Source organism: Pseudoliparis swirei, chromosome 24 (assembly GCF_029220125.1).
Source record: "Pseudoliparis swirei isolate HS2019 ecotype Mariana Trench chromosome 24, NWPU_hadal_v1, whole genome shotgun sequence".
Classification (NCBI taxonomy): domain Eukaryota; kingdom Metazoa; phylum Chordata; class Actinopteri; order Perciformes; family Liparidae; genus Pseudoliparis; species Pseudoliparis swirei.
Window position 1 is genome coordinate 5,417,697 of NC_079411.1, and position 25,911 is coordinate 5,443,607.

The following is a 25,911-nucleotide window of genomic DNA, read 5'->3' on the forward strand; positions in this document are numbered from 1 at the left end:
CGTTTGCACGCGCTCTCCCCCTGCTGTTAACATATACTAATTGCAAGGTTGAAAGAGAATACAGCATATTTAGAAAAAAAGGCATACAATAAATATAAAAACACCAAGGCACACTCTGATTGTGTAATTATAAAAATATATATCACAGGCGATGCATGCAATTACTGTTATCGTGGCCTTTTTGTCGGAACATCATTTAAGATCGTTAAGATACATTTCAAACTATTTGTAAAAAACACAAACAAGTAGCTTTTAAACTTGTAAAAATAGAAGTTGACAAACATAATCAATACACGTACGGTGTACGCCCTTCCTTCACATTTTCTGTCACAGCTAAATAATCAAAATCTCACTAAACTTTGCTCCACGTAATATCACACAACAAACTCAATTTCCCAGAAGCCCCCGCGAGGGAGACGTACAGTTGCGTTGCAACGCAAGCTCCCCAGTTGAAGGCAGCACAGCTAGAGGCCATATTGGAATCTATGAAGTCGGTTTGCACTTTGATGGAACTGAGTGTCTGTCGTTTTGGGGGAGTCTCTAAATCGCTGTCCCGGATTCACACCCGAGTGATCGCGCCAGGCATTCCACCGGAGACCCCGCCACGCCCGGACGGCACGTTGTCTCGCTTCATTTCGTGGGGGGGAAAAGAATGAGTCCAACCGATGCTAAACGAGGGGCTAAACGCAGGAAGAACAAGCGGGGCGGTGGCAGCAGTTGCAGCGCCGTCTGCAACACCAGCGGTGGCAAGGCCGGGGTTGCCTCGGCCCTGGGCTGCGCGGGGACAGCGACATCTGCCTCGGTCGTCAGCTTTTTAACAACCGGCAGTGCGGGCAGCGGGAATATCGGGTCCATCGCGGGCATCAACGGAGAGGTGAGAGTGTCACGCGTTGTGAACCGGCGGATGTCAAAACGGGGGGTTTGGGGGGGGGGGCGACGAGCTAAGCAGCGTTATCAATGACACAAATCTGATTTGGGCCCGACAGCGATGCGAGGAGGGCAGCTAGCGAACTAAAATATGCGTAGCTGGAAATGAACAGGTTTAAATGCAGATAAATGCTGGTTTTTTTTTGGTGTTGCTTCGTGGTGCGCAGTGTCGGCCGGCGAGTCGTGTAGACGAACCGGCCTCCTTATATCTGTGTTACACTGTCGTAAACATTAGCGTCGGGCTACTTGTGCGCTGTGACTACCCTCGTTAGCTCAAGTTAAGATATCGCAGCTGAATCGACAACAAATTAAGTCAACCCAAGAAGCGTTATTTGTTTTTGTTTTTTAGTGGTTTCTTTAGCTAATGTGGTACAGGTACGTTAGGTGGAGATTATTTACGAGTGTGATGAGGTTCAACACAGTTGGACCGCGGGGCTGCTTTTACGCAGATAAACATTAATGCTAGCTTATGCTAACCGTGAGGAGGACTGACAACTTCAGCTCCGTCGGGCCTCGATGTGTCCAAGCTGACCTTCCAATTTTCTTGCTGTTTTAAAAAGTTTAGTCTGGTTGTGTTCACCAGATAACAAGCGAAACAAACGAACTAGTGTTGCATGCATATGGACAAAGTAGCTTAGTTTTTACGCCATTGACACAGAAGTAGGTACACGACCCATACGCTACAGTGACACCATGAGATGTGAGCTCATTTCTTTGTAACCGACCTGTTTTTGAGAGTTAAACTCAAAGATGTAGGTTAGAAAGTTAGTTGGTGAGATTTTGGGTCATTTAATTTTCACACACACTGCCAAAAGCTTAAAGAGAACCTCGAGTAGATACTACTTAGTACCAGTGGGGACAGACGCCTCGCCATCTGTTAAGGACACATTATGTTTATGTTGTCGTCTACCTGTCTTCCCTGAGCAGGCCTCGCAGGTATTATTCACACATTTTTAGAAGATCGTAAACTCATCTACTTTACAACAGTAAGAATTGCCATTATGCTAACTCTGATTAACCAAGTGTGTAAATTCTATGTAAATATTGAGTCGTTTGTGCCCCTCAGGTAAGCAACAGTGTTACACCGCAGTTTACGGAAGGACCAGTGAATGCTGACTTCTCCGGGGTCCTCCAGGTAAATTCACATCAGGTGTTTCCGAAAGATTATCAAAGGCCACAGTTATAGATTTTCCTTCTGAAGCCGTGCCCCTTTCGTCCCAACACATTTACCCCTTTTATTCCAGAACTTTAGGTGCACTAGATGGGGAAAGAGGATTACGTCGCTCTTCATTTATTCGCATAACATAACATTTCTAACATTTAGTGTGCAAAGTGACGTAACTGTCATAAATATCAAGAATATATAAAATTCTGAAGGGCACCAAACAGTTGTGCGTTCGGCCGCACCGTGGCATTAAGATGGTTCAACATCTATATATACGCTACACATCTGGAACGTGACTGGAACCCGTCTCGTCGTATTAGCAGACCGCCTTAAGTGATTAATTACAGCAGTGATTTCAGTCTCTGCAGCACTTTTTTTGACAGCGGTGTTGGAAAGCTGCATATCAGCACTATGTTAGCAGCTTGTCACATGCAAAGTGACTGTCATCGAAAACTTGACCTCAACCAAACTTTAAGTTGTCCTGTTGTTAAGATCTAAATCAATATTCATGAACATAGATAACCAGCTAAACTGAATATCACAGCATCAGGACTGTTAATGACTTGCATTATATCCAAATATGTGCCCAAGCGCATATTAAGATCCTTGCCCATATCTCATTAAGATCTCTTGTCAAAAAGCCAAAATGTTCTGTCAAAACTAGTCTTATTGACAGCTCGGACAATGTATTGACATGTGTATTACCAAACATGTTCAAATATATTGTAATGCTTTTGTGCAACAAGGTATTAAGTAATAATTATGTTGTGCCTGTATTGTTAAGAACTAAATATGTTATTCAGCACATACAACAAATCAAATAATGCACCCTGCACGTGTCCAAAATATGTCAAGTGCCTTTTGCCTTTATCTTTTTATATTGTGTTTTTTACACCACCTGGTTGTTTTTGGTATGTTGTTCACCCCACTTCAGACAAGATGTTACTCTAAATAGGTCAGGCAAAAAAATAGAAATGGGGAGAACATTGTATGGTAGGGTACTGCTCCATGTTGTGTTAAAATGTATTCAAATGTGACTATTATCCTGGATTGAATCCGATTATTTTAGTCGTTACACCCCATCTGACATTTGCATTATACCCAAACATACAAGCAAGATAAGCAACTCCTCAGAAAATAACCCGACTGGACGAGTGACTGAAGCTGAATAACTGGAAACTGCTGGTACACGTCAAACATGTTGCTGAAATAGATGCAAAGCAACCGCTTTTTAAGTTTTTAGCCTCAAAGGCATTTTGCTCTCTTCCAAACGCTGTAGAGATCATTAATTGAAACTTCTGACTGGTAATTATGTGTTTGTGCCCCTCTGTGGTTCACTCAGTGAGGAGGCTTCACATCAAGAACAAGTTCCAGGGTTTTAATGGCATGCAGAGGGGCGGTTTAGACAGCTGGCATACCCAGAATGCAATGGGTGTGACCTGCGAGATATCAAGCAGTTTGACTGTATTGGTTAATCCTGGAGAATTCTGTTTTCAATTTGCACATTATTTTTAAAGTAAGGCTTTAGTTTTATTCTAATGATTATCATACCTACATAAAGGAAAACTGCAATCTCACTGCATTTCATTATATTTATAAACATTAAGTTTTACTGTCAAAATAGCACGTTATGCTTAAAAAAAAACTATTATAATAATAAAAGATTATTACGGTGAATGTTTATGTGACCGTGTACCTTTTGTATAATTAATTTTTCTCTTGCTCCTCCCCTCACTCGCCGCAGACCCCATTCACGTTCGGCTTGAACCAGCGGGCCCCCTACACTGCCGGCGATAGCTGCCTCTTGTGCCGATGTGAGCGCAAAGACACGTCCGTGCCTCCGGAGGCGGGCATCTCGGGCCCGAACGGGACGGCGCAGCCCGCCAAGACGCCCAGCGCCCTCCAGCTGCCCCTGTGGGTGTGCTCCGACTGCAGGCGCACCGTGGAGAAGGAGGACCGACACACTGCTCTGGAGCAGTCTTTGGGGGTGAGGCACCTCGGTACCGAGAGGGTTGTCGTGAAGTGGCGGGGACGCCGTTTGTGCGTGCGGCGAGAGAACCGCGGCTCCTCCGGTTCTTTCGAACGATTCCACAGTTTCCGATCGGCAGTCTGCCGTTTAACTCGTGCGGCTGCGGCCGGTCTCTCGGTGGATGGCGTCGCTCTCGTGTTCACATCCGTTTCTTTCCCAGAGAAGCGGAGCAGCCAGAAGAAGCAGCTGTTCTCTCTGAGAAAAAAACGCTACAAACAACATATTATGTCATATTTGGGACTTTGCTTCATTGCGAACGAAAGCTACATTATATTAATTAGGGCCAAATATGCAAGTCAGTGGATCAACGACCACGATGTTCTTTTCGGTATGTGTAAGCGTAATGTTCTTTACACTTTGGAGTTGGATCTGCGTTACCCATCAGATCTACATGGCTGTAAATATGCTCTCTGGCCGATGTTGACGTGTGAGACTACGGCCTCTTCATATGAAGAGCTTCTTTATGACCGACAGCCCGGCTGATGTAGAGATGGAAACCTCTTGTGATCACACATACTTACGTTTATTTTACTGGAATACAACGTCATTACTATACACTGAAAGGACTCCCTTTTATTTATTTATTTATTGTAAGTAGTTTTTACTATTTCATTAAGTGCAAGTTATGGGCAGTTATTTGTTGTCTTGACTCTCAGTAATAGTTTAATTTACATAATTCATTTTTAAGCAGAGCCAAAGGGTGATTGTCGTGACTGTTTACATATTCATGCTGCCACTTTGCTGTGCGGTGTGTTGGCTACATTTCGGTTGTGGGACCCGAGCCTCAAGTGAACTCACGTCTATCAGAAATAATTGATAGTATTGTAGCCTGTACTCTAACAACACTTATTGGATTAAGACGGAGGTCCGTTATGGATCATTTCGCTGTTTGCACATCGAGGACATGTCTCGGACTCGTTCGGTCTTGTTCCTGAATCATTAATGAAGCATATAGGAAATTAAAAACACCGCATAGGGAGTTTGATATTGATATTGTAAAGCATGCGTACGGCGTGTTGCGTGCAAGACTTCTTTACGACAATGACACATGCGCTCAAAGACAAACTACACCGCCTTACTGAGTTGAAGTTGTAGTAAGTTTACACTTGTACATATGCAAGGGGATTCTTAACACGAGGCAAAGTTGTTTTACTCAAAACCTTATTGAGAACCTCAAGTTGTAACGTTTTTCGTTGCTGAGCTCGTTCTTATGACTGATGAGGTTTTATTTGAAAGTTGCCAGGTATGTCGGAGTGGTTGCTTTCCTTGTCGTGGGCGTGTGTGTGTGCTTTGGACTCGTTTGGGTTCGGTTTCCTCTTTAATGTATTGTTCATCTGCATCCTCACGGCACTGGGCTTTGTTGCTGACTCACGATACCGTGAGCCAAACCTCTGGGAAGCTTTTGCTGTGAAGCAGCTGCAGAAGGTTTGCCTGAACAAAAACAAATCTAGCTCCGGTAGCCTCGGCGATAATTTGACCAGACGGGCCGGGCTCCTCTCAGTTACATCGGCGTGTAACTGAACAATGGTTCAATTAAAGAACACTTACCCCATGATGCTCCTGTCGGGCGGGGCGCAGGACTCTGCTTGGATTGGCCGATCCGACTGGACTTCTTCTGTCGTCGGCTCATAGCACATGTTTCCTCTTTGTAGCTACCATAGGGAACAAGGAGCAACATAATGCGGAGGTATATCGATGTCCAGAACTCTGATGTTCCAGCTTCATATAGATATCCTTCAATATTGGGTAAATAATGTAATATAAAAACCGTCCAAATACATTATATTACACATGATGCTGTGCTCGCAGTTCCCGTGCTGCTCGCACGATGTGTTGTTGCAGCATGTTTTGGATTCAAGACATCAAAACATCCATTATCTTCCACCGCTTATCCTGTTCAGGGTCGCGGGAGCCGATTCCCAGCTGACATCGGGCGATGGTTGCAGGTCTGACAAATAGAGACGGAGTACCATGCACGCTCGCATTCACACCCACGGGCAATTTAGTGTCCTCAATTAATATTAAACTGCATGTGTTTGGACTGAGGGGAACCCGGAGTGAACCCAAGATAACATGCAAACTCCACTCGAAGGGGCCCCGCTTGCTGTGAGGCGACAGCGCTAGCCACTACACCACCTGTCACAGCATAACCAACAGGAATAATTGTGGATTGACAAACCACTCAGCAAGTTGTTTAATTTCTTTAAAGCGTTGCTCGCTTGTATCTTGACGAAAGCTTGTAGAAAAAAATGTGTATATATCAGGGTTCGTACGGTCATGGCAAACCTGGAAAAGTCATGGAATTTTAAAATGGTCGTTTCCAGGCCTGGAAAAGTCATGGAAAAAACTGAAATCATAAAAGTTTTGGAAAAGTCATGGAAATGTTGTTATATTCACATGTTCATTCACGCCGAGTTTGAAATAATTGATATGTTTTTTTAAAGAAAGATGCTCAAAAACGCACAACATTTTCTAAATTGTTCATGTTTATACCGAGATTTCAGTTTGGTCGTGGAAATTTGGTTTAAAGTCATGGAAAAGTCCATTGGTCAAAATGTGTAAGAACCCTGATATATATATATATATGTTCTATCTCTCCAGAGCCAGGACTTCCTTTTGCACATGCCCGTGGGTAACGGAAACCTGGGCCAGGAGGCAGCCACAGGAGACAGACTGACCACTGCTGTGCCTACACTACCCATGCTCCCTGCCCCGGACCTCACCGCGCCGATGCCTGCCGATACGGTGTGCAGCTGTGAAGCCTGCAACGAGAGACGGTCAGTGCCGAGGCGTCGCCCGCCGAAAGGGAACTCGAATTCCGAATGCGTTGTTTTAATCTTCACGTTTTTTTTTAGAGTTTAAAAGTTCCCCATGAATTCATGTCCTGGATAACAGGGAGATCTCCGCCGAGTCGGAGAGGGAGTCCCAGCAGCTACAGAACCACTGGGCGGAGGTTCGCTACCTGGTGCGCTGCATCTACCGCCAGACAGGAACACCGTTGGCAGATGACCATGACCAGCCCTTGGAGAGGGACAAGGAGGGCATGAAGGAGCTGGTCGACAGGTAACGTGACTCATCGTGCTCTCTTTTCAGCGGTTGTCCACGAGGAGTCTCCATTGCATGAATAAAATTAAAGGCCTCCGTCAGAACGTTCCGGCCTGACGGCCTTGGGAAGGAGTGATGTCAACAAGTCGAATCAACTTCCGCCTCGACTGTATCAGTCAGATTGAAAGCCCCGTAACTCATCTTTATTTCCTTGATACGATGTACTTCCTGTTGAAACGGGACCGTCGGCTGTGCTGTGACTCACCGAGGGAACATTTTAAACTGTAAACAAGGGGGCAGATTAAGGAAGGAACCAGTTTCATGTGGCTTTTGTTTTGAGAGTTTTTCCCTCGTGTTTTCATTTACGCCAACCTGTCCTGTCTGAACCACGCATAGCAAGACATATCTCCCAAAGAAAGGTCTGGCTGCATCTATTATCGGCCTGGTACAGGGGGAAGAAATACTCTCGCTGAGTCATTTCTAAAAGCGAAAAATAGATGGCGCCGAAAAGATGACTTGCTCCATGTTCACCCTCCCGTAGGCTCTGCGAGAAGGACCCGTACCAGCTCTATCAGCGGTTGGAGCAGCAGGCGCGTGAATATGTCTTGGAAATGAAGGTGCGGCTCCTGAAGCACCTATCGACGGGACCCAAGACGATGGGACCAGCGGGGACTGTGGCCGCAGCCCTGGGTCCTCCTCAGGCCTACCAGTTCATTTCCCTGCTGCTGGAGGAGTACAACGCCCTCTGTCAGGCTGCACGCACCATCAGCAGCTTCCTGCTCACCCTGGTCAGTTCATCTCGTGTGTGTGTGTGTGTGTAGCCAGAGCGACAGCTTTACAGAGATGTTGTTTTTTAGCTGCCCCGCAGGTGGCATCAAAGGCAAATTCATAGTCTGTTGGTGACTGATGATGATTCTAAATGTGTGTTGTTGTTTTTTTTTTTACCTCAGGAAAATGAGCACCTTCAGAAATTCCAGGTGACGTGGGAGCTGCACAACAAGCACCTTTTTGAGAATCTGGTGTTCTCTGAGCCGATCTTGCACAGCAATTTACCTGCACTGGTTGCACAGCTGAAGTAAGATATAGTTGCACTCGCTTAATAAACAGTTATCACTTCCTCTGCTGTTCTTGACCCACATCGGCCCGGTGTGTCACAACCACTGTTTCAGAAGTCTAGAAAATAAAAGATGCAAATGAGCTGTTGTCTTCCGTGAAGGCGAATTCGACACATCTCTTGTCCATTAAACCCTACATAAGTGTCTTTTCATGACTTGTCTTATTCTGCCTCTTTGTTTTGTTTTAGACATGGCACAGCCTCCCATGATTCCTACAATGAAGATATGTACAGGACCTTGTTAGAAAGCTACCATCAGCTGCAGCGGGAGATGGCTTCGGTGGCTACTGAATGGCAGGAGTGTGAGAAGAGGATTGATGACTATGTAGATGAACAGGTGTGTGTGTACATCCAAGCATAAACGTATCTGCCACAGGAAATACCGGTACTTTGATCCCAAAAAAGAGATGGTACTTTATGAAGATGGCGTAATTAAAGCTTTACGGATGTGACTCTTTTGCAGCTGCTTTTTAAGGTGGAGGGTCAGAGTCTCACCAACCAAAGAACAGAGCCACACAAGTCTTTAATAAGCAAAAACGTAAGAGACTTAAACATTATACCTAAGCATTGTTTTTCTTTTTCTTTTAATTTCTGGAAGTTCACGCTCTCCTAATTATCTGCCCATTTGCAGACGTTGAAGACGAAGCAGCGAATGCTGAAGGAGGACTGGGAGTTCTTCAAGCAGAGGAGATTTATAGAAGAACAGGTACCGTGTCGCGGAGCCGCCACGGCAGATTATAAACGTGTCGTTCTGAGCCTCGGAGCCGTTTTTAAAAAAAACCGTTGTTCTCTTTATAGTTACCGAACAGTAAGAAGCCCCCCACCGGAGACCACAACTTCACAGACACGATGAGAATGCTCTCGTCTCGTCTGAGTATTCCAGACTGCCCAAACTGCAATTATCGAAGACGGTGAGTCAGAGCTCGGGCCGTCCTCGAGCCGGCCCTCGGGGGTCCTTAAGCAGCTAGAGCATAAACTCATTTGCTTTTCTACTTTTCTCTCGCACTAGAGTCCACCTCGAGTTCTGCTTTGTGAAATATTACAAATGTATCGTAAGAACTGAGTTGCATGTGGAAAAAGTATTTTCGATGAGGTCGTTTACATTCTTAATGACGGACAAGGAGGCAAATTCTCATCATGCATGGTCCACTTTTAATTCTGCCCCACCTTTATAGCCCATATGTGTGATATGTAATGTAATAATTTGTGGAAATAACTTTTCTTTATATTGTATTTTGTAGAAAAATATAATTTTAACATAAAGAAGAACATTGAATTTAGGGGGTGACCACGAGTCGATTTGAATACAAATCAATATTAAGATAACACTGCCATGTTTATTGCATTATTAATATTGTCCGTAACCCCCCCCCCCCCCCCCCACACACTCCCAACAGGTGCACGTGTGATGACTGTAGTCTCTCCCACATCCTGACCTGTGGCATCATGGACTCCCCCATCGCCGAGGACCTCCACATCAAGCTGCCCCTGCAGGGGGAGCCGCCCCGCGACTACCTGGCGGAGGTGCACCCGCCCAGCCTCTCCTCCGGCAGCTCCGCCTCCGGCTCCAACTCCAGCTCCCCCATCACCATTCAGCAGCATCCACGGCTCATCCTGCCCGAGGGCGGTACCAACACGTTGTGAGTTAGCCAGTGGCGGCCCCATCAAAGTGCTGGTTCAAGGTTTTGTAACAAACCATTTAGGCACAGATCATAATTGCACACCTCTTCCTGTTGACAATAATCCACACCCCCGGTACTTTCCCCCGAACATGACTAACTCATTTCTCCTATTCTTTTAGCATCAGTGATGATGACGAAGTGCCTCCGTTGTCCAGTAAGTTCGGGGACATCTACCCTATGACTGGTTACGAGGATAACCGTGTGGTGACGGCGGCTGTGAACGGCCTCCATAATGACATCAATGGGGAATGTCAAAACGTGGAACTAAAGGCAGGGGTGAGTTCTGTGCTGCGGAATAATATATATATATTTTTTAAAGGCCCAGAATAGTTTGTGGATGATGAAACTCTTTTTCATTCTGAGTGGGCGTCCTGTTCCTCAGCTGTTTCCTAAATGGGTTTTCTTTGTTCGACACGTTTCTCCCTCAGTCTCCTCACATGACCAGCAGCAGCAGCTCATCGGAGGGCGATGAGGAAGTTGACGGTGAGGTCGGTGGGGGGCCCAGGGACCAGCTGGAGGAGCTTTCCTCAGGAAAGACCATCAGCCCTCCACCTTCTTACAACCACCATCAGGTGTGGTAACGCCTTTTAATAAGCTCCCTTTCTTCCGATTGCTCGAAAATAAAGTCATTGAACCTGTTTGCACATGCAGTTATTATTACTTTATAGTATGATAACTTGCCGGCCTTCAATTAACTCATAGTTTTAATTAATTCATCTTTTTGTTGTTAAATAATCCTAAATGTAATTTTTTGCGTTGAAATAAATGCCACCAGAGAAGTTCTGCCATTTTTGCTTGAAAGATTTCTGAAATGGTTAATTAATTCACAATTGCTGCCAATAAAATCTTGTGTTGAACAGCTAATTGTTTCAGAATGAATATAACTAGATGGTAATCTTACACAAGCAGGGTAGAAGAACACACACACACACACACACACAAACTCACACTGCAGAACATATTTTTAATTGTGTTCCCGCTCTCAGGTAGAACAGGTCCAGCATGCCTGCGAGTGCCACGTGTGCAACCAAGACCCCAGCTCCTCCCCCCTCGGCCCTGCCTCGTGCCTGCCCCCTAGTCGCCTCCACGCTGCTCCTCCTCCTCCTCCTCCCCCCACTGTTGGACACCAGTTCTTCACCGACAGCAAGACGCCCCCCACCCACCCTGCCCTCCACCTCTACCCCCACATCCACGGCCACCTGCCCCTACACAACTTCTCCCGGCCCCTGCTGCACCCTACACTCTACCCTCCCAGTCCTCCTCTCACACACAACAAGGTGATTACTTTCTTTATACCCGTGTGTGTGTGTGTGTGTATATAAAAATAGCGATGAGAGCACTTTTTACGGGAACATTTCTTAATTTCCTTATCATAGGGGATTTTTTGACGTTTCCAGGAACAACACTGAGTTGCATTCTAGTTTCACTTCGTTTCCTTGTAGTTGTAATGTTCCGCCACCAGGGGTCAGCCTGAACTAATCCAAAGTTGAAAGGAACCCCAAACTGTATTTATACACGAGCTCAAATCGTAACCTATGTCCTCTTTTCTTCAGCCTTTGCCCCCAAACCCCACATCGAACCACTCGGCGGCCAAGCAGCCGGCCTTCAGCCCCTCGTTGCCGGAGCACGTCTACCAGAACTGCTTTGGCGGCGCGTGTGGAGCTGGCGACTGGAACAGCTCGCTGCAGTGCCTCTCGCTCAAGTTTGAGAACCTTTGGGACGCGGCTGTGATGAAGAGCTGGAATCCATCTGTGCTGTTGCCCGAGTCCCTTCCAGGTGAGCCGCTCCGCCACTGCAGAAAATAATCCGTACGCAAATAAGTTCCTCAAGAAAAAACACCGTTGACGGCACGAGTTGTCTGTCGTTGTTTATCAACAGGCGACATGCTCGGCCCGCCCCTCGCCGACATGCCCCTCCCCCCAACGTCATCGATCGGCCCCCAAGGGGAACACCCCTCGCTGCCCGCCCCTCTGCCCCCCTCCTGCTGCGCTTCCTCGTCATTGTCGTCGTCCTCGTCCTCGTCCTCGTCCTCGTCGTCGTGCTCCTCGTCGGAAGCCAAACGGCAGAAGAAGAGTGGCGCCAAGAAGAAGTGTCTCTACAATTTCCAGGATGCCTTCATGGAGACCAACCGAGTGGTGATGGCCACCTCCGCCTCCACGTCCTCCGTGTCCTGCACTGCCACCACTGTCCAGTCAAGTAATAATCCACCCATCCACCTAGCATCTAAAAGACCCAACTCTTTAGGTAATATAGGTAGGAGCATCTCTTTGGTTTGCACTGATTCATGGCTTCTCGTTCCAGGGTTATGACATCCGTTGTAGAGACCCATCAGGGGAAATGTTTTTCCTTTCTTAACCTACCGATCAAAATACGGATCACAACACAAATCTAAACAAACATCCAGAAAGTTACGAAGCAATGCTCTCAACCAATATATCTTTGTTTCCTCCAGACGATGTATTTCACAATCTAGGTAAAGAGGACCATAGGCAACCCGCTCCCGCCCCCCCAAGAAACTGTCCCACAGGACTGACCTCCCTCCCTCCACTCTCGGCCCCCACCCTGCCGCCAGCACCCACCACGCACCTTCCCACAATGGGGTCCCAGCCCTTTCCAAAGATGGCTCCTCCGGCCCCGGACTTCATGGAGACCCACCAGGGTCTGTGCCTCCCGCCCGCCGAGCCACCGACCTCCTCGGCGGACGGTCCCGTCAGCGCCCCGCCCAGTGTCTGCAGGTAAGACCACCACCACGTCCCACAGGCTCACGACAGGACATGAATCCGACATAATACCAGAGAGACGGATCAATTGGGAATATGATTTTGTTGATTTGTGACGGGGAGCAGTTTTAAGTCCGATTCTTTTCAGTGACCCGGACTGTGAAGGCCATCGCTGTGAGGGGAACGGGGCCTACGAGCACCAGCCGTACGACGGGGAGGAGAGTCAGGACGAGGACAGCTGCTCTGAGCACAGCTCCTCCACCTCTACCTCCACCAACCAGAAAGAGGGAAAGTACTGTGACTGCTGCTACTGCGAGTTCTTCGGGCATGGCGGGGTAAGAGGCGCACACACCTGTTACTCACTGAAATTAGCATGTTCACCTCAAACGTTCATGTTTTGGGGGGAGGATACAGTACTTTTTTTATTTCAATTTAGTTTGTTTTAAGCTAAGAATGAATACATGTATTTTAAATGGGCATTAATCCCCTGTACATAATGTTTTTTTACTTTGGTTTATTTGATATGCGACAGTGCACATTAATAAAAACATTTCTGTAAATGTGCCAGTATGCCAAGAGTCTATTTTTCCTCTGTCGTCCCGACAGGCAGATGTCATAAAACAAACCTAAACAACTTTTATATAATATTTGCGGCAATAGGTGCACAAACAATTAATAGTGAGTATCGTCATTCAGGAGGCTCTTAGACATATTCAAGTACTAACAAGAAATGCAACACAGGGGCTCACACATTCAAAACACACAAAGCTCAGTTTAAAAAAAACTATATTGTAAAACAAGCTAACACTCGTGATTCATAGATTATTATCTTAATGTAATGTGATCCTCCTCCGTTTCATTCCCAGCCCCCAGCTGCTCCTACCAGTCGAAACTATGCAGAGATGCGTGAGAAGCTGCGCTTGCGTCTGACCAAGCGTAAGGAGGAGCAGCCCAAGCGGGAGGAGCAGCCACCGGTGATAGAGCGAGATGGAGGGGTGGAGGACCACAGGCGGGTGGAGGACCTATTGCAGTTCATCAACAGCGCGGACAATAAACCCGCCTCCAGTTCTAAAGCGGCCAAGCGGGCCAGGCATAAACAAAAGAAGGTAACTGGTCCTTCTTCTTTTTTTGCATGACAGCCATGAACTCCTGTGTTAATCCATTCAGTCTCAACTGCTGCAGCGACTCTGTTGGCACTTAATCTGTCGGGGCTGAAGTTCTCATGCTGAAAGTGTGTCCGTGTGTGTCTGTGTCTGCTTCAGATGGAGGAGAAGGCCCGTCTGGAGATAGAGGCCCGCGAGAGGGAGGAGCAGCAGATGCTGGAGGAGCTGCAACGGCGACAGCGGCAGCAGGAGGAAGAGGCGGCGCTCCAGAAGGAGCTGCTCCGGCTGCAGGAGCTGCAGCAGCACCGGGCGGCCAAGAAGAAAAAGAAGGAGAAAGCGAAGGAGAACACCGCCCCCCCGCCCAACAACCCACAGCCCCTCAAACAGACGGCGCAGAACGTCTTGGACAACCTGCAGAACGGAAAGTCACACTCGCTGCTTCAAACCCTCATCAGGCTCCCCGAGAAGAAGGAGCCCAGAGTGGAGCCCCTCCCCCGCCCCAACACACAGCACAGCCCCCGACGCGCCGGCCAGAGGGGCTTTTCTACCGAGACCAACATCCCCAACTGTCAGGCCGTCCTCCACAACGGCACTCCTCCGCCCCGGCTCGAGGTCAACGGTAAAGTAAAGGCCAAGCAGTCCGCGAAGGTGGCCACGTGCGCCGCCGCCGCCGTCAAGAAAGCCCCGGAGCTGCCCAAGAGCTCGGACGCGGCACCGAAGCTCGCGAACGGCACCGCCCCCGCGACGCCCGACATCAAAGCCATGCGGATCCGGCCCGCCGAGACCCTGGCGCCGCTCCCCGCCACTGAACCCAGGAGGGAGGAGAGGTGTCACTTTGGAGGAGGCGCCGGTGGGAAGAGGCAGCATCAGCAGCTCCGACCGGAACCGCCGCCGACCCGACTGAGGGAAGACCGGCGGAGTCCACCCGCGTCAAACTCTTCCCCGTCGCCCCCCCCGGCCTCGCTGTCTGAGCAGAACGGCAAACCTCCCGGCGCAGAATCCCCGCAGACCAAAGGCAAGGCCAAGAAGAGCAAGAAGAAGAAGGGCGACAAGACGAACCCCTCCATAGGTCGGTGTTGTGAATTCACAATTTACATTTTGAGGAATTGTGTGTGTGTGTGTGACACAAATATGAGTTGCACTTGAGCTCTTTATTTGCAACGCGTGGCTGCATTTGAGCTTCTTTTTTTTCCCTCTGGCGAGATGCCAAGTCTCCCTCGTGTCTGCGACTGCGTGCGACGTTTCCACTTTATTCCTCTGACAAGGCGTCTACATTCAGATGTGCAGAGAGACTCCCAAATATGCACATCAAGCAGCCGTGTGTATCGAAGTTTCGGAGAGAAATTTAATAATGCACTTGCAAAAGTAATTAATATATTAAACATGGCAGAAATTAACGTGCATTTGTGTTTTGTTTCAGATGACGTATTCTTGCCGAAAGACATCGACTTGGACAGCACTGAAATAGATGAAACGGAGAGGGAGGTGGAATATTTCAAAAGGTATGCGTATTGCCATATATATACACACACACACACACACACGTGTGCGCTAAATCCTGATGAGATATTCCTGAAAGCTTTTCTCTGCGTGTCAACTTTAAAGGCCCCCGGTGGAGGAGTGTCCACAGTTGTTTCCTGTTCTGTTGACTGACAGTTGAAAAGCAACGAGCTCGACAAACATTGACAACTGATGACAAGCAAACAAGGATATAAATAATGTTTTTCTTTCGTGTTCTTCTTCTTTTATCTTTCAATTTGTCTTCTTGGCAGCCGGACAGGTTTATTTTACCTCGGAGCTCCACGAAATGTGTTCTGGCAAGAGATCTCACGCAAAACTTCCCAGGTTTCCCGTTGGGAACGATGCCGTGGTTTTGGGCTCCTCGGGAAGCTTCACGTGTCTCTGTTTGGTTCCTCCTGCAGGTTCTGCTTGGATTCTGCCCGGCAGACCCGCCAGCGGCTCTCCATCAACTGGGCCAACTTCAGTTTGAAGAAGCTCCGTTCGCTGCACATCGAGGCCGTCGGTCAGTGACCGTCGGGACACAATCGGTGACGTAACAGCTGCACCAACCCACACGTCCGCCCCCCCCGCCCGCTCATCCCTTTACCTCCACCCAGCTGTCGTCCTCCCAGAACTTCTCTCCTGCTCTGCGCAAATCACACCCATGCTGCCTTGCTTTGTTCTCGTCGCTGTGGGGTTCCGACACGGGGGACCCATCTGGATCGATCCACCTGCAGAACTGAAAAACGAAAAATTTAATTATATGACACAAAGAATCACAGAATGCTACGTTACATCCGATTTAATTTTCCTTGCGTGCTTGTGTGCTTTTAAGTCCGAGTCGGGCATTTCTTTTGACTTAAAAGGCCATGGTCTGAAATTATTTTTTTTCTTTTAATGGCTTACCTGTAGTCAAAAGATGCTTACTATGTCTGGATGGTTTCCTTCCAAAAAAAAGAGACAATGGAAACTACACAAAAAAAGAAGAGAAATGTAATGAATTAAAAAGCTGTATTTGAGATATTGTGGCTTAATATCCCGTCGTTTCCCGTTCCTAGCACGGCATCTCATTCACATGATTGACAAGGGAATGGGCGTGGTCAGCTGCCCCCCCCCCCCAACCACCCTGTTTCACAGAAAGGAGGAAAGCGTAATACTTGACAATGTTTATTTTCTTTTTTTCTTTTGGTTTTTAAGTTCTGTTTAACAAACTGTTGAGTAAAAGTGTACCAGTTACAGTTTTTGTTTTGTTTATTTTTGACCTGTAGCCAGCTTGTATCAGAATACTTTCAGAATGAAAATCGAAAAAAAGAACAATACTCACACTATCAATCTGTTATAGAGTGTATATTGTATTAACACTGAAGCCAAACTGGCTACTTTTAACATATTGTTAAGTAATATTAAATCTTGTCTTTCTTTTTTGAAAGATGGAATACAGTAGTATGGCAGGATTATGCGTCTTGTGTCAAATCTTATTTCCTACACACTGGAGAAAGTTCAAAAGGGCATGGACACTTAAAACTACACATACAGGACTGTCTCAGAAAATTAGAATATTGTGATAAAGTTCTTTATTTTCTGTAATGCAATTAAAAAAACAAAAATGTCTGCATTCTGGATTCATTACAAATCAACTGAAATATTGCAAGCCTTTTATTCTTTTAATATTGCTGATTATGGCTTACAGCTTAAGAAAACTCTAAAATCCTATCTCATAAAATTTTAATATTTCCTCAGACCAAGTAAAAAAAAAGATTTATAACAGCTGAGTGTTTGTCAAGGCTCAGGAAACCCTTGCAGGTGTTTCGAGTTAATTAGACAATTCAAGTGATTTGTTTAATACCCTACTAGTATACTTTTTCATGATATTCTAATATTTAGAGATAGGATATTTGAGTTTTCTTAAGCTGTAAACCATAATCAGCAATAAATCAGAATAAAAGGCTTGCAATATTTCAGTTGATTTGTAATGAATCCAGAATGCATGACATTTTTGTTTTTTTAATTGCATTACAGAAAATAAAGAACTTCATCACAATATTCTAATTTTCTGAGACAGTCCTGTATATGTAAATAAATAGTTTTGGGACAGAAGCGTATTCACAAATGTGCACGTCATTATACATTTATTTAATCTGTAAAAAAAAAAACACGTAAAAACGACAGCTGGCTGTTTTACGGACTTTTTCACTGTCTTTGTGCTAAGCGAACTAGCTGCAACGTCATATTCAACAGGGAAAAAGTTATTGTACTGAAGCTCATTTTCCAAAGTGACCGCTTCATCCGGGATTGGAATTGAAGGTTGTTTTTTTAAAGTGAGCAAATCCCTCTTCAAGGTCACGACGCCTGCCATGTGGGACGGGTGAATGCTTGTGGCGGCGCCGTTGGAATTCTCACCCATTGGTGCTGCTCTGCATGTCTGCCGCCACACAGGGTTGCGTCACACCCTCAAATAATGTTCTTGAGGGGGAAATCCACTAATTGACGGTCATAATCGATCCATAAAGCCGCAGGCAAGTAGATCACGAGGTTTCAGTTTCAATTCTAAAGTACGGGAAATAAAGAAAACGAAGGGCAGCTGCCATCGGCTTCGGCATTTACATAAGCGGCCCTAATATATGCACATGACGGTCTTGGGAAAATTGATTTGAGGCCGTTTTGAAATCAAGTACATCCCCTCGGTGCAAAAAGTGAGCGTGAAATGAGGTCAGGCTTATCTGGATGTAGATGAGCTAACGCATGCGTTGCGTTGACGGGACATCGAAGCGCTAAGCGCTTTTGTCGTGGTTTTAAAAAAATGCTAAAACCTAATTTTCCATCTATTTGCGCCAATGCACAAAGATTGAGGTGACCTACCATTTAAAGATGAATAGTTACATATTTGAATTCTTACAGAAAATGAAACATGGAATAAGGAGTTCCTGGTTTAAAAAAAAAAATTTAAAGTTAAAACATGCTGTGAAAGTACAGTATGTGCATGTTCAAAGCCAAATGGACGTGCAGAGGAAGTGAGTTACAGTTGTGTTCCTCACACTGCTTCCTCTCAACTTTTCAAAGAGTGACTGTCTTAAAAAACCGAGAGATTTCACAATGAACAATTACCACTCGTACAAATTTGATGATTGAGAAAACTGTGGTAAAGGTAGTTCATTCAAGGGAAGACAAAAGGTTTGGGTTTGTGAGCGCCACCGAGGTCCGTCTGACTCATAATTTATTTCAGGTATGAATCATATTTGTCGGATCCGCTCGCTCTGTCACCAGTGATGTAAGATGGGATCTACCACATTTGAGCAAATGCCCCGCACGACTACGGTAACGCAGACGAGCCAAAAAACACCGAGCGACATGTCTGAGAGACGTATGTGGGCCGTGATCTAAATAAAACGCAACATTGGCGCAGATTTGTGCCATTTTCATTTTTTATTACAGCAACTTAAGACCTTTTCCTCAGTTAATAATAGATTTATAAGTACATTTCCATCAAGTGTCCTTTCAAAAATGTTTTCTTGTTTTGACCTTTTGCTGTAAATCATCTGGGTTGACGAGGGAAACACACGATGGTCTGACATGGACGGCCGAGTGCCAATAGGATTACTAGAAGGGATCAGAGCTTTTCTTGTGGCTCCTCTGATCTTTTCCTTGTCGACTGCCTGGAGCGCCTCAGGATCACATACACTTACAGAGGGAATCCCCATCCCCCCCCCCCCCCACACACACACACACACACAACCCACCGGAAAATAAAAAAAATCCTTTCCCATCCAACAATAATACAAACTACTTGAACTGACATATTGTTCATTAAATCAAAGATGATCCGCTCAAGTCGACAACAACGCTCTATTTTCAAATAATAAACTTGGCTTTTTCTTTTTTGGGAATTCCCTCGTGATGGCGGGAAATTCCCGTTCTTTTAGGATACACAGATTAAAGGCCGTATATCTATCCGTTCTGCGTTTGTCTGGATAAGTGTCGGGCTGAGGTTTTCCCTCTTTGTTAAAGTCCGCGGCGGCTACAGCAGTACATCCTGACGCTTTGAGTCTAGTTTCCAACAGGAACTGATCTTCCGCCGTCCCCTGACTTATTATTAATTCTTTTGTTTCTTAAAAAAGTTCCCAGACACTCAGGTGGGGACTTGTGACCTATTTATTTCCACTCTCAGATCAGTGGGTAGCGCGTCTTTCTGTGTGGAAGTTTAAAGTCACTTATAGACCCTGTTATAAACGCGTGGGTGTGTGTGGGGGGAATCCCCAGCAGACAGCTCGTGGCCTTTTTAGGGGCTGAGTGTTTTATCTTCGCAGGCCGATAGACGACATGCTAAAGTTTCCCTTTAAAGACCAAATAGGAAGCAATCGTTCTGCGGGTACATGAACTATAGAGACATATGTCAATAAAATTAATTATTGAGACAAATTCAGCCACAGAGATCTTCCACGGTTAGCTGATGAGTAAGTTAGCATGTGACGCTGCCTGGTGTCGTTTTTGTCTACGGAGGTAGTCCTTTTTTTAAATTTGAAACCCGTTTCTTAATATAAAGCTTGATAACCTCTGGTTGTGGCGAAAATATTTTAAACAAACCACCAACACTAAATGCGAAATATCCTGAAAATAAAAACGTTTTTTACACTAAATATGCTCCTACTAGCCAAGTTACAACATCCTCCTCTCAGCACGTCTAAAGCTCACTTAACATTCAAGGCGTACAAAAATGTACCAGATGAATTCTTGTTTACCGCCGCCAAGCTTTTTGCTAAGCTAAGCTAACCGACTGCTTCATATTTATCATATATACAGAGAACGGCAAGAAAAGCTAATGTGTAGAAATATAATATTCATTGATACAGTATTTAAAGTGAGATGTATGCACATTTAATCAAACAGCAACCACATGTATCCCATAAATGATGCACAAGTACCGACGGACTCAAAGCAATAGCGAGCTAGCTCGGTAAGAATGTAGCGGAAAATAAAACAACCCGGTGTCGAATTGAGCAAAGGTACGTTTTATTTCTCATGGATTCAACATATCATTTGTAAGAAGGACGTGTACACAGCTTCCCTTTCAAAGGGTTTTGTATTTTTGCTTTTAAAAGTAGTTATTTACTCAAAATGTGTTTGTGCCGTGTCATTCACACAGACACCGCGGTGGTTTGTCTGAACCGGTTCTGTGCACTCGCAACAGCCTACTTCCTTTTAAAAAACAGGGGATGTCCAGCTTCCTGTGCTTACTGCACGAGAACCCATGACGAGTGAATCACCCGAACGGCGCTGTTGACCTAAATGTGTGAAGAACATACTTCAGGGAGACCGTGCGACTGCAGAATGTTTTGGTCAGCGGCCGAGCCGCAGGGCAGTTCTTGGATGTAACTTGAGCTGCAGCGTCTTCCTATCGTCCTCTGTGGTGTTTGGCTGGAGCCGCACAACAGCTGGGAGCATGGCTGTGACAGAACAGCGTGCCCATTCAGGCACCACTCGGAAGGGGGTTTCCACCGCACGCACACGCACACACACGCGCGCACACTTAGATTAAGTAGCGCCAACATTTTCGTGGTTAGGTTATGATCTGTGGCAACAGCTCGAGGCTGCAGACTGTCAAGCATTAAAATGCACCGTGCGATAACGTGGCACACTTGAAGCGAGATAAATCACCAGAGGATAAAAAAAAAGTGCGGGTAAACAGTATTTTATTACAAAAATATGTGGCTCAGGAGAAACAGGCACAGGATCTCCACAAATCTGTATATTATTGTCAGTTGGGATGCAATCTTTACATACGCCATAAAAAAAAAAAAAGGATCAAAAGCATATATTTTTTCCAGTTAGAATATATAAACATTTTTTTATCCTAAAAGTGTACCAGGAAACAAATATTTCATGGCTTTGGTGGCAAAAAGGCATCAAAAGCATTGCATTAAAATGCTTTGCCCTTTTCAAATATGTATGCAACATGAATAAATATTAATATAGTAATATATTTTAAAATCTCTCGTTAAGAATATATAATTTACAGGACAGAATATGTAAAGAAAAAAATAATAATAGCACCACATTTTTCAAAATAAGAAGCTTATGCGTCTTAAATCGTACGATTCTACGATTCAGTTTTTGGCTAAAATGTCAAGAAAGTGCAAACAGGTTTGTAATTGGACACATTGAGGTATATGATATTTGATATATTGCTTTGACATCCACTTTCCCACCACAGTAATCTCCTGCAGCGCCACAGGAGAACACTCAGAACCGGACTCTGCACCGGGGGAACTTTGGGTTGTGCAGTTTTGCTCCGCGACGAACGAACGTCTCAAGTCAGTCGTCTCATTTGTAGTCGAGTCTCTCCGAATCGGAAACTCCACTCTGCTTGTTGTTTTTTTAGCCGTGTAGTGCTGCCGTTCAGTGTTCGATTACCGTCAGCGAGTGATAAGTGTCTTTTCCCCCCGCACGAAAAAAAAAAGAAAAGAAAAGAAAAAAACGAGTCTCCGCTCCGTTTTTATATTCTGGCACACTCTTCCCAATGGTTCATGTACTCTGCGGCGTCCGTGTCGCTGAATGTGGCGAAGCATCGAGGGCACTGGAGCTCCGAGAGGCCGGGCCGCTCGCTCCACGCGGGGCTCGGCGTGGCTGCCGCTGCGATGGCGGCGGCGGCGGCGGCGGCGGGCTGTTGCTGCAGCTCGGCCGCGGTCCTCAACAGAGGAGAGTCGGGAGAGTCCTTGTGTCGCCGCGGGGTGATCCTGTGCCCGATGTGCACGCGGCACATGGGAACCACCACTTCTCTGCTCTCTCTGCTCGCTCCCTGCTGAAGGCAAGACGGGTTACGGACGCTGTAAAGGAGCGCACAAGGCGACGCCGGATGTGCAATATCATGTTATCGTGTTTCGAGGGCCGTCGTCTCACCTTTTTGTGTCGCTGCTGTTTCAACTGATAGATCTGCTCCTTCAGGTCTTGGATCTGGCCCTGTGCTCGCTCCCGGTCGGCGCGCTCGGACTTAAAGTCGTCTGCGTAGATGAGGACCTGATGGAGGGGCAGAAACAACATTTAGTCCAAAGCCTGAAGAGCCGTTTGCCTGATTCAATGTAGCGTAATATATATATATACACTACCGTTCAAAAGTTTGGGGTCATCCAGACAATTTTGTGTCTTCCATGAAAACTCACTTTTATTTATCAAATGAATTGAAAATTGAATAGAAAATATAGTCAAGACATTGACAAGGTTAGAAATAATGATTAATATTTGAAGTATTAATTTTGTTCTTCAAACTTCAAGCTCAAAGGAAGGCCAGTTGTATAGTTTATATCACCAGCATAACTGTTTTCAGCTGTGCTAACATAATTGCACAAGGGTTTTCTAATCAGACATTAGTCTTCTAAGGCGATTAGCAAACACAATGTACCATTAGAACACTGGAGTGATAGTTGATGGAAATGGGCCTCTAGACACCTATGGAGATATTTCATTAGAAACCAGACGTTTCCACCTAGAATAGTCATTTACCACATTAACAATGTATAGAGTGTATTTTTGATTAATGTTATCTTTATTGAAAAAATAGTGCTTTTCTTTGAAAAATAAAGACATTTCTAAGTGACCCCAAACTTTTGAACGGTAGTGTATATATATATATATATATATATATATATATATATGTGTAGAGAGAAGACGAGGTGGCACAGACCTGCTGCTCCAGAGTCTGGATGCGCTCTTTGTAGTGCCTCTTCATCTCCTCCACTTCGTCACTCAGCCGCGCACACTCGCTCATCTTCTCCTCGAGTAAGTCGTTGAGCCGGGAAATCTCCCGTTGAAGCAAACCGGTGCTTATCGAGCCGAGCCCCGGCCCCGAGGTCTCCTTCAGCCTCTGACATAACCCTCGGATGTAGTCCTCCCTGCTGGAGTCATACTTCTGCCACTGAGAATTCAGACGTTGGACCTAAAAAGAAGGAGGTTGAATACATTTATACGTTAATATCACGTTTATAAATTATTATTTTTGTTCTTTATTTCAGCGGAACATATACGTTTAGTCCTTGAAAGACTTACATATGCCACTCGCTGCTTTAGCTGTTGATTCTCCTCTTGGAGTTGAGAGATTTGGGCGTTCGCACCACTCACGTCCGAGGACTCCGGCATCTGTCGAGAAAATGGTGACAGAGAGGTTACAACAGAGCTAACGCACAAGTCAATAAAGGCCTATTCAACACACACACACACACGCACCTCCTTCGACTTTTGCTGCTGAGCCACATCTTCCTCTCCTCCTCCTCCTCCTCCTCCTCCCCCCTTCTTATCCGTCTCCAGCCTGGCCAGCAGCTCCTGGCACACCTTCACCGTCACGCCGAGCTGGCCGCGCAGCTGGTCAGCCTCCTCCGCCAGGGAGGTGCAGAGCACGGCCCGCGTGGCCTCGGCCCGCTCCCGCTCCCCCAGGTCCGCCCGCAGCCGGTGGACCTCCTGGTCCTTCTCGTGGTCCGGCTGACACCTGACTCTCTCCAGCTCCAGCTCCTTCTCTCGGAGCTGCACGGTCAGCCTTTGGATCTCCTGGGGAGGAAGGCATGGAGGGATTAATTCCACGGCCTCATCGGTTCTTAATGTGTTATCTTATATATATATATATTATATACATATTATTTATTATATATATAATATATATATACATATTATTTATTATATATATTATATATATATATATTATATGATGATTTATTTTAATTTTAATTTTAATTACACAAAACATGGATTAAATAAAATCTGTCATGCTGATCATTGCTTGCAATATTTCTTCTAATATCTAATATCTCAATCATAAGTACTTGTATTTAGGAGGAAGTTGCAACACTACAACATCACACACGTCTACACTTGAAAATAATACACTAAGCTATAATAATAATATGTTTAAAGCGTATCAGCTGTTAACCAAGAGACTATGTGAATCTTACATTAAAAACCATCCCTGTCACTGTACTAACTTTTTTCTATTTTAGACTCCACTGACTACAAAACACTCAAATCCACGGAGCATCGTCACAAAACCATTTATCAAACTGCATTACTAATTATTAACTATTATGTAGTTGTCTACCTCCGTCTGTCGCGACGCCTTGAGCTCCCCGTCGCTGCGCTTCTGCTTCAGCTTGAGGATCTCTTTGCACAGGCTCTCCAGCAGAGACTTGGACGGCCCGATGACCACCGACTCGTTGTCCCCCACGGCCATGCAGATGCGCTCATATCTGCCCAGCCTCGATTTTAAATCCGCAATAATATTGTCCTTGACGCAAATCTGTTTGTTGAGCAGCTCGATTTCCTGGCGCGTCTCGTGGTGCAGAGTGTTCAGCGCGCTGCAGCTGCGCAGCTTCACGGCGGCGCTATCCGAGGCGTTCGAAGCGACGCGGTCCATTGCTTTGGGGTTTTTGCGTTGAGGAGGTTCGCTTCTTTTCGTAATCCAGCATTTGACAACAAGCCCTCTGCGACTCTCGCCACGGACCGGAGGAGGTCAATTGTGTCGACGCTTTGGCGCACAATAATATCCCCGCGCCGTCTAGGGGGATTTCCTAGGGAACTTCCCCGCGGACTTTTTCGAGCTTCGTCAAACTGAGCCCTGCCTGCTCTCAAAAGACACACACACACACACACACACACACACACACACACACACACAAAAGAAAATGTGGAATACGAGCTAAAAGAAGTTGTAAATTAGATTACCGCTAAACGGCTGGAGGAAGAAACAAGAAGAAGACATAAATAAATAGTGGTGCTGCGTTCATGAAAGTCGTAAACGTGGACACTTGAAAGCGAGAGGCGCGATTGTTCAACAAACCCAAGCTTTATTAATAGCAATATAAACACAAATGTTTTAAAGGTTCCTATGTTGGATTTTTGCAAAATAAGGTGAATTTAAAACATTTCCAAGCCACCCATCCGGGGGGGGGGAAATCAAATTGTAGTCTACATTATAACTTCCGACAATTATATATTAAGTCCCCTAAAAGTATGAGCGAATGTTTTGGACGGGAAGCGCACACAGTACTATTTCATTATTTTAGTTTACAGGGTTTCCACGCATTCCGCCCGAGTGTCACAACAAATTCCCCCACACTCACAGGAGATGCTGATTTCTCCCATTATTTGTGAAGGCATCATAATTGCGGTCGCTTCCCGTAGTAATTAATCTGAAGCCGTTTGGGTTGCGCAGTTGCGGACACACCGGTGTGTGTCGTTTTTATCGGAGCTGATAGTCTGATTCATGTTACGATGACCTTTAATTCCCGATAGTCCCGCGGGGGCATGTCCATATATTTATGTCTTCTTAAATATTGGGGAAAGCATAATTTCTGTTAGATTATTTATATTAAGAATTAGCCCATTGTACCATCACGGTAGTTTAGTTTACCGCAAGGTACTTGGTGATATTTGCACAGTATTATAAATTACTATTAATGACATTCCTTAATGCTTTTTGATATTTTTACAACCGACGATGATAATGCATCATGTTTTAGCAGACAGTCAGGACCTCTGCTCTGAGCTTGATGCTGAGAATATTACAATACAATCATGTATTATTCTCACCATGAATATTGTAAGGGATTTACACGTTTCAGCTTAGTTGTTGTTTCTTTCATGGTCTTT

General features: G+C 45.6%; 2 protein-coding genes across 6 annotated transcripts; one reads left to right on the forward strand and one right to left on the reverse strand.

Moving 5' to 3' along the window:
• Nucleotides 1-440: 440 nt before the first annotated feature.
• On the forward strand, nt 441-16,739 carry fam193a (family with sequence similarity 193 member A). 4 transcript variants are annotated; one of them, XM_056409004.1, is made up of 23 exons: nt 441-874; nt 1,994-2,062; nt 3,837-4,079; nt 6,723-6,898; nt 7,017-7,184; nt 7,708-7,954; nt 8,117-8,241; nt 8,470-8,617; nt 8,744-8,818; nt 8,912-8,986; nt 9,079-9,191; nt 9,678-9,920; nt 10,082-10,238; nt 10,391-10,534; nt 10,949-11,239; nt 11,516-11,738; nt 11,841-12,215; nt 12,415-12,697; nt 12,831-13,017; nt 13,549-13,788; nt 13,945-14,854; nt 15,206-15,287; nt 15,708-16,739. In XM_056409004.1, exons 1-23 carry the CDS (start codon nt 653-655, stop codon nt 15,814-15,816), a joined length of 4,905 nt encoding a protein of 1,634 aa, XP_056264979.1. In that variant the 5' UTR covers nt 441-652; the 3' UTR covers nt 15,817-16,739. The 4 variants fall into 4 exon arrangements, with proteins under 4 accessions (XP_056264979.1, XP_056264981.1, XP_056264982.1 ...); XM_056409006.1 differs by having other exon boundaries at nt 11,841-12,206; XM_056409007.1 differs by having other exon boundaries at nt 11,841-12,158.
• A 4,216-nt stretch (nt 16,740-20,955) lies between these two features.
• tnip2 (TNFAIP3 interacting protein 2) lies at nt 20,956-25,040 on the reverse strand. Of its 2 annotated transcripts, none has more exons than XM_056409010.1 (6): nt 24,362-25,040; nt 23,500-23,817; nt 23,323-23,412; nt 22,961-23,212; nt 22,180-22,296; nt 20,956-22,078 (listed from the first exon to the last, which is right to left on the reverse strand). In XM_056409010.1, exons 1-6 carry the CDS (start codon nt 24,674-24,676, stop codon nt 21,776-21,778), a joined length of 1,395 nt encoding a protein of 464 aa, XP_056264985.1. In that variant the 5' UTR covers nt 24,677-25,040; the 3' UTR covers nt 20,956-21,775. The 2 variants fall into 2 exon arrangements, with proteins under 2 accessions (XP_056264985.1, XP_056264984.1); XM_056409009.1 differs by having other exon boundaries at nt 20,956-22,081; nt 24,362-25,037.
• Nucleotides 25,041-25,911: the final 871 nt, after the last annotated feature.

Excerpts from the sequence above, each read along its gene's own strand:
- fam193a (XM_056409004.1), top strand. The coding sequence starts at position 653 with ATGAGTCCAACCGATGCTAAACGAGGGGCTAAACGCAGGAAGAACAAG. Across the intron at positions 6,899-7,016 it reads GAAGCCTGCAACGAGAGACG|GGAGATCTCCGCCGAGTCGG; the intron begins GTCAGTGCCGAG and ends CCTGGATAACAG. Across the intron at positions 12,698-12,830 it reads GCCCCGCCCAGTGTCTGCAG|TGACCCGGACTGTGAAGGCC; the intron begins GTAAGACCACCA and ends GATTCTTTTCAG.
- tnip2 (XM_056409009.1), bottom strand. The coding sequence starts at position 24,676 with ATGGACCGCGTCGCTTCGAACGCCTCGGATAGCGCCGCCGTGAAGCTG. Across the intron at positions 23,818-24,361 it reads AGGCGTCGCGACAGACGGAG|GAGATCCAAAGGCTGACCGT; the intron begins GTAGACAACTAC and ends CTTCCTCCCCAG. Across the intron at positions 23,413-23,499 it reads AGCAGCAAAAGTCGAAGGAG|ATGCCGGAGTCCTCGGACGT; the intron begins GTGCGTGTGTGT and ends TTTTCTCGACAG.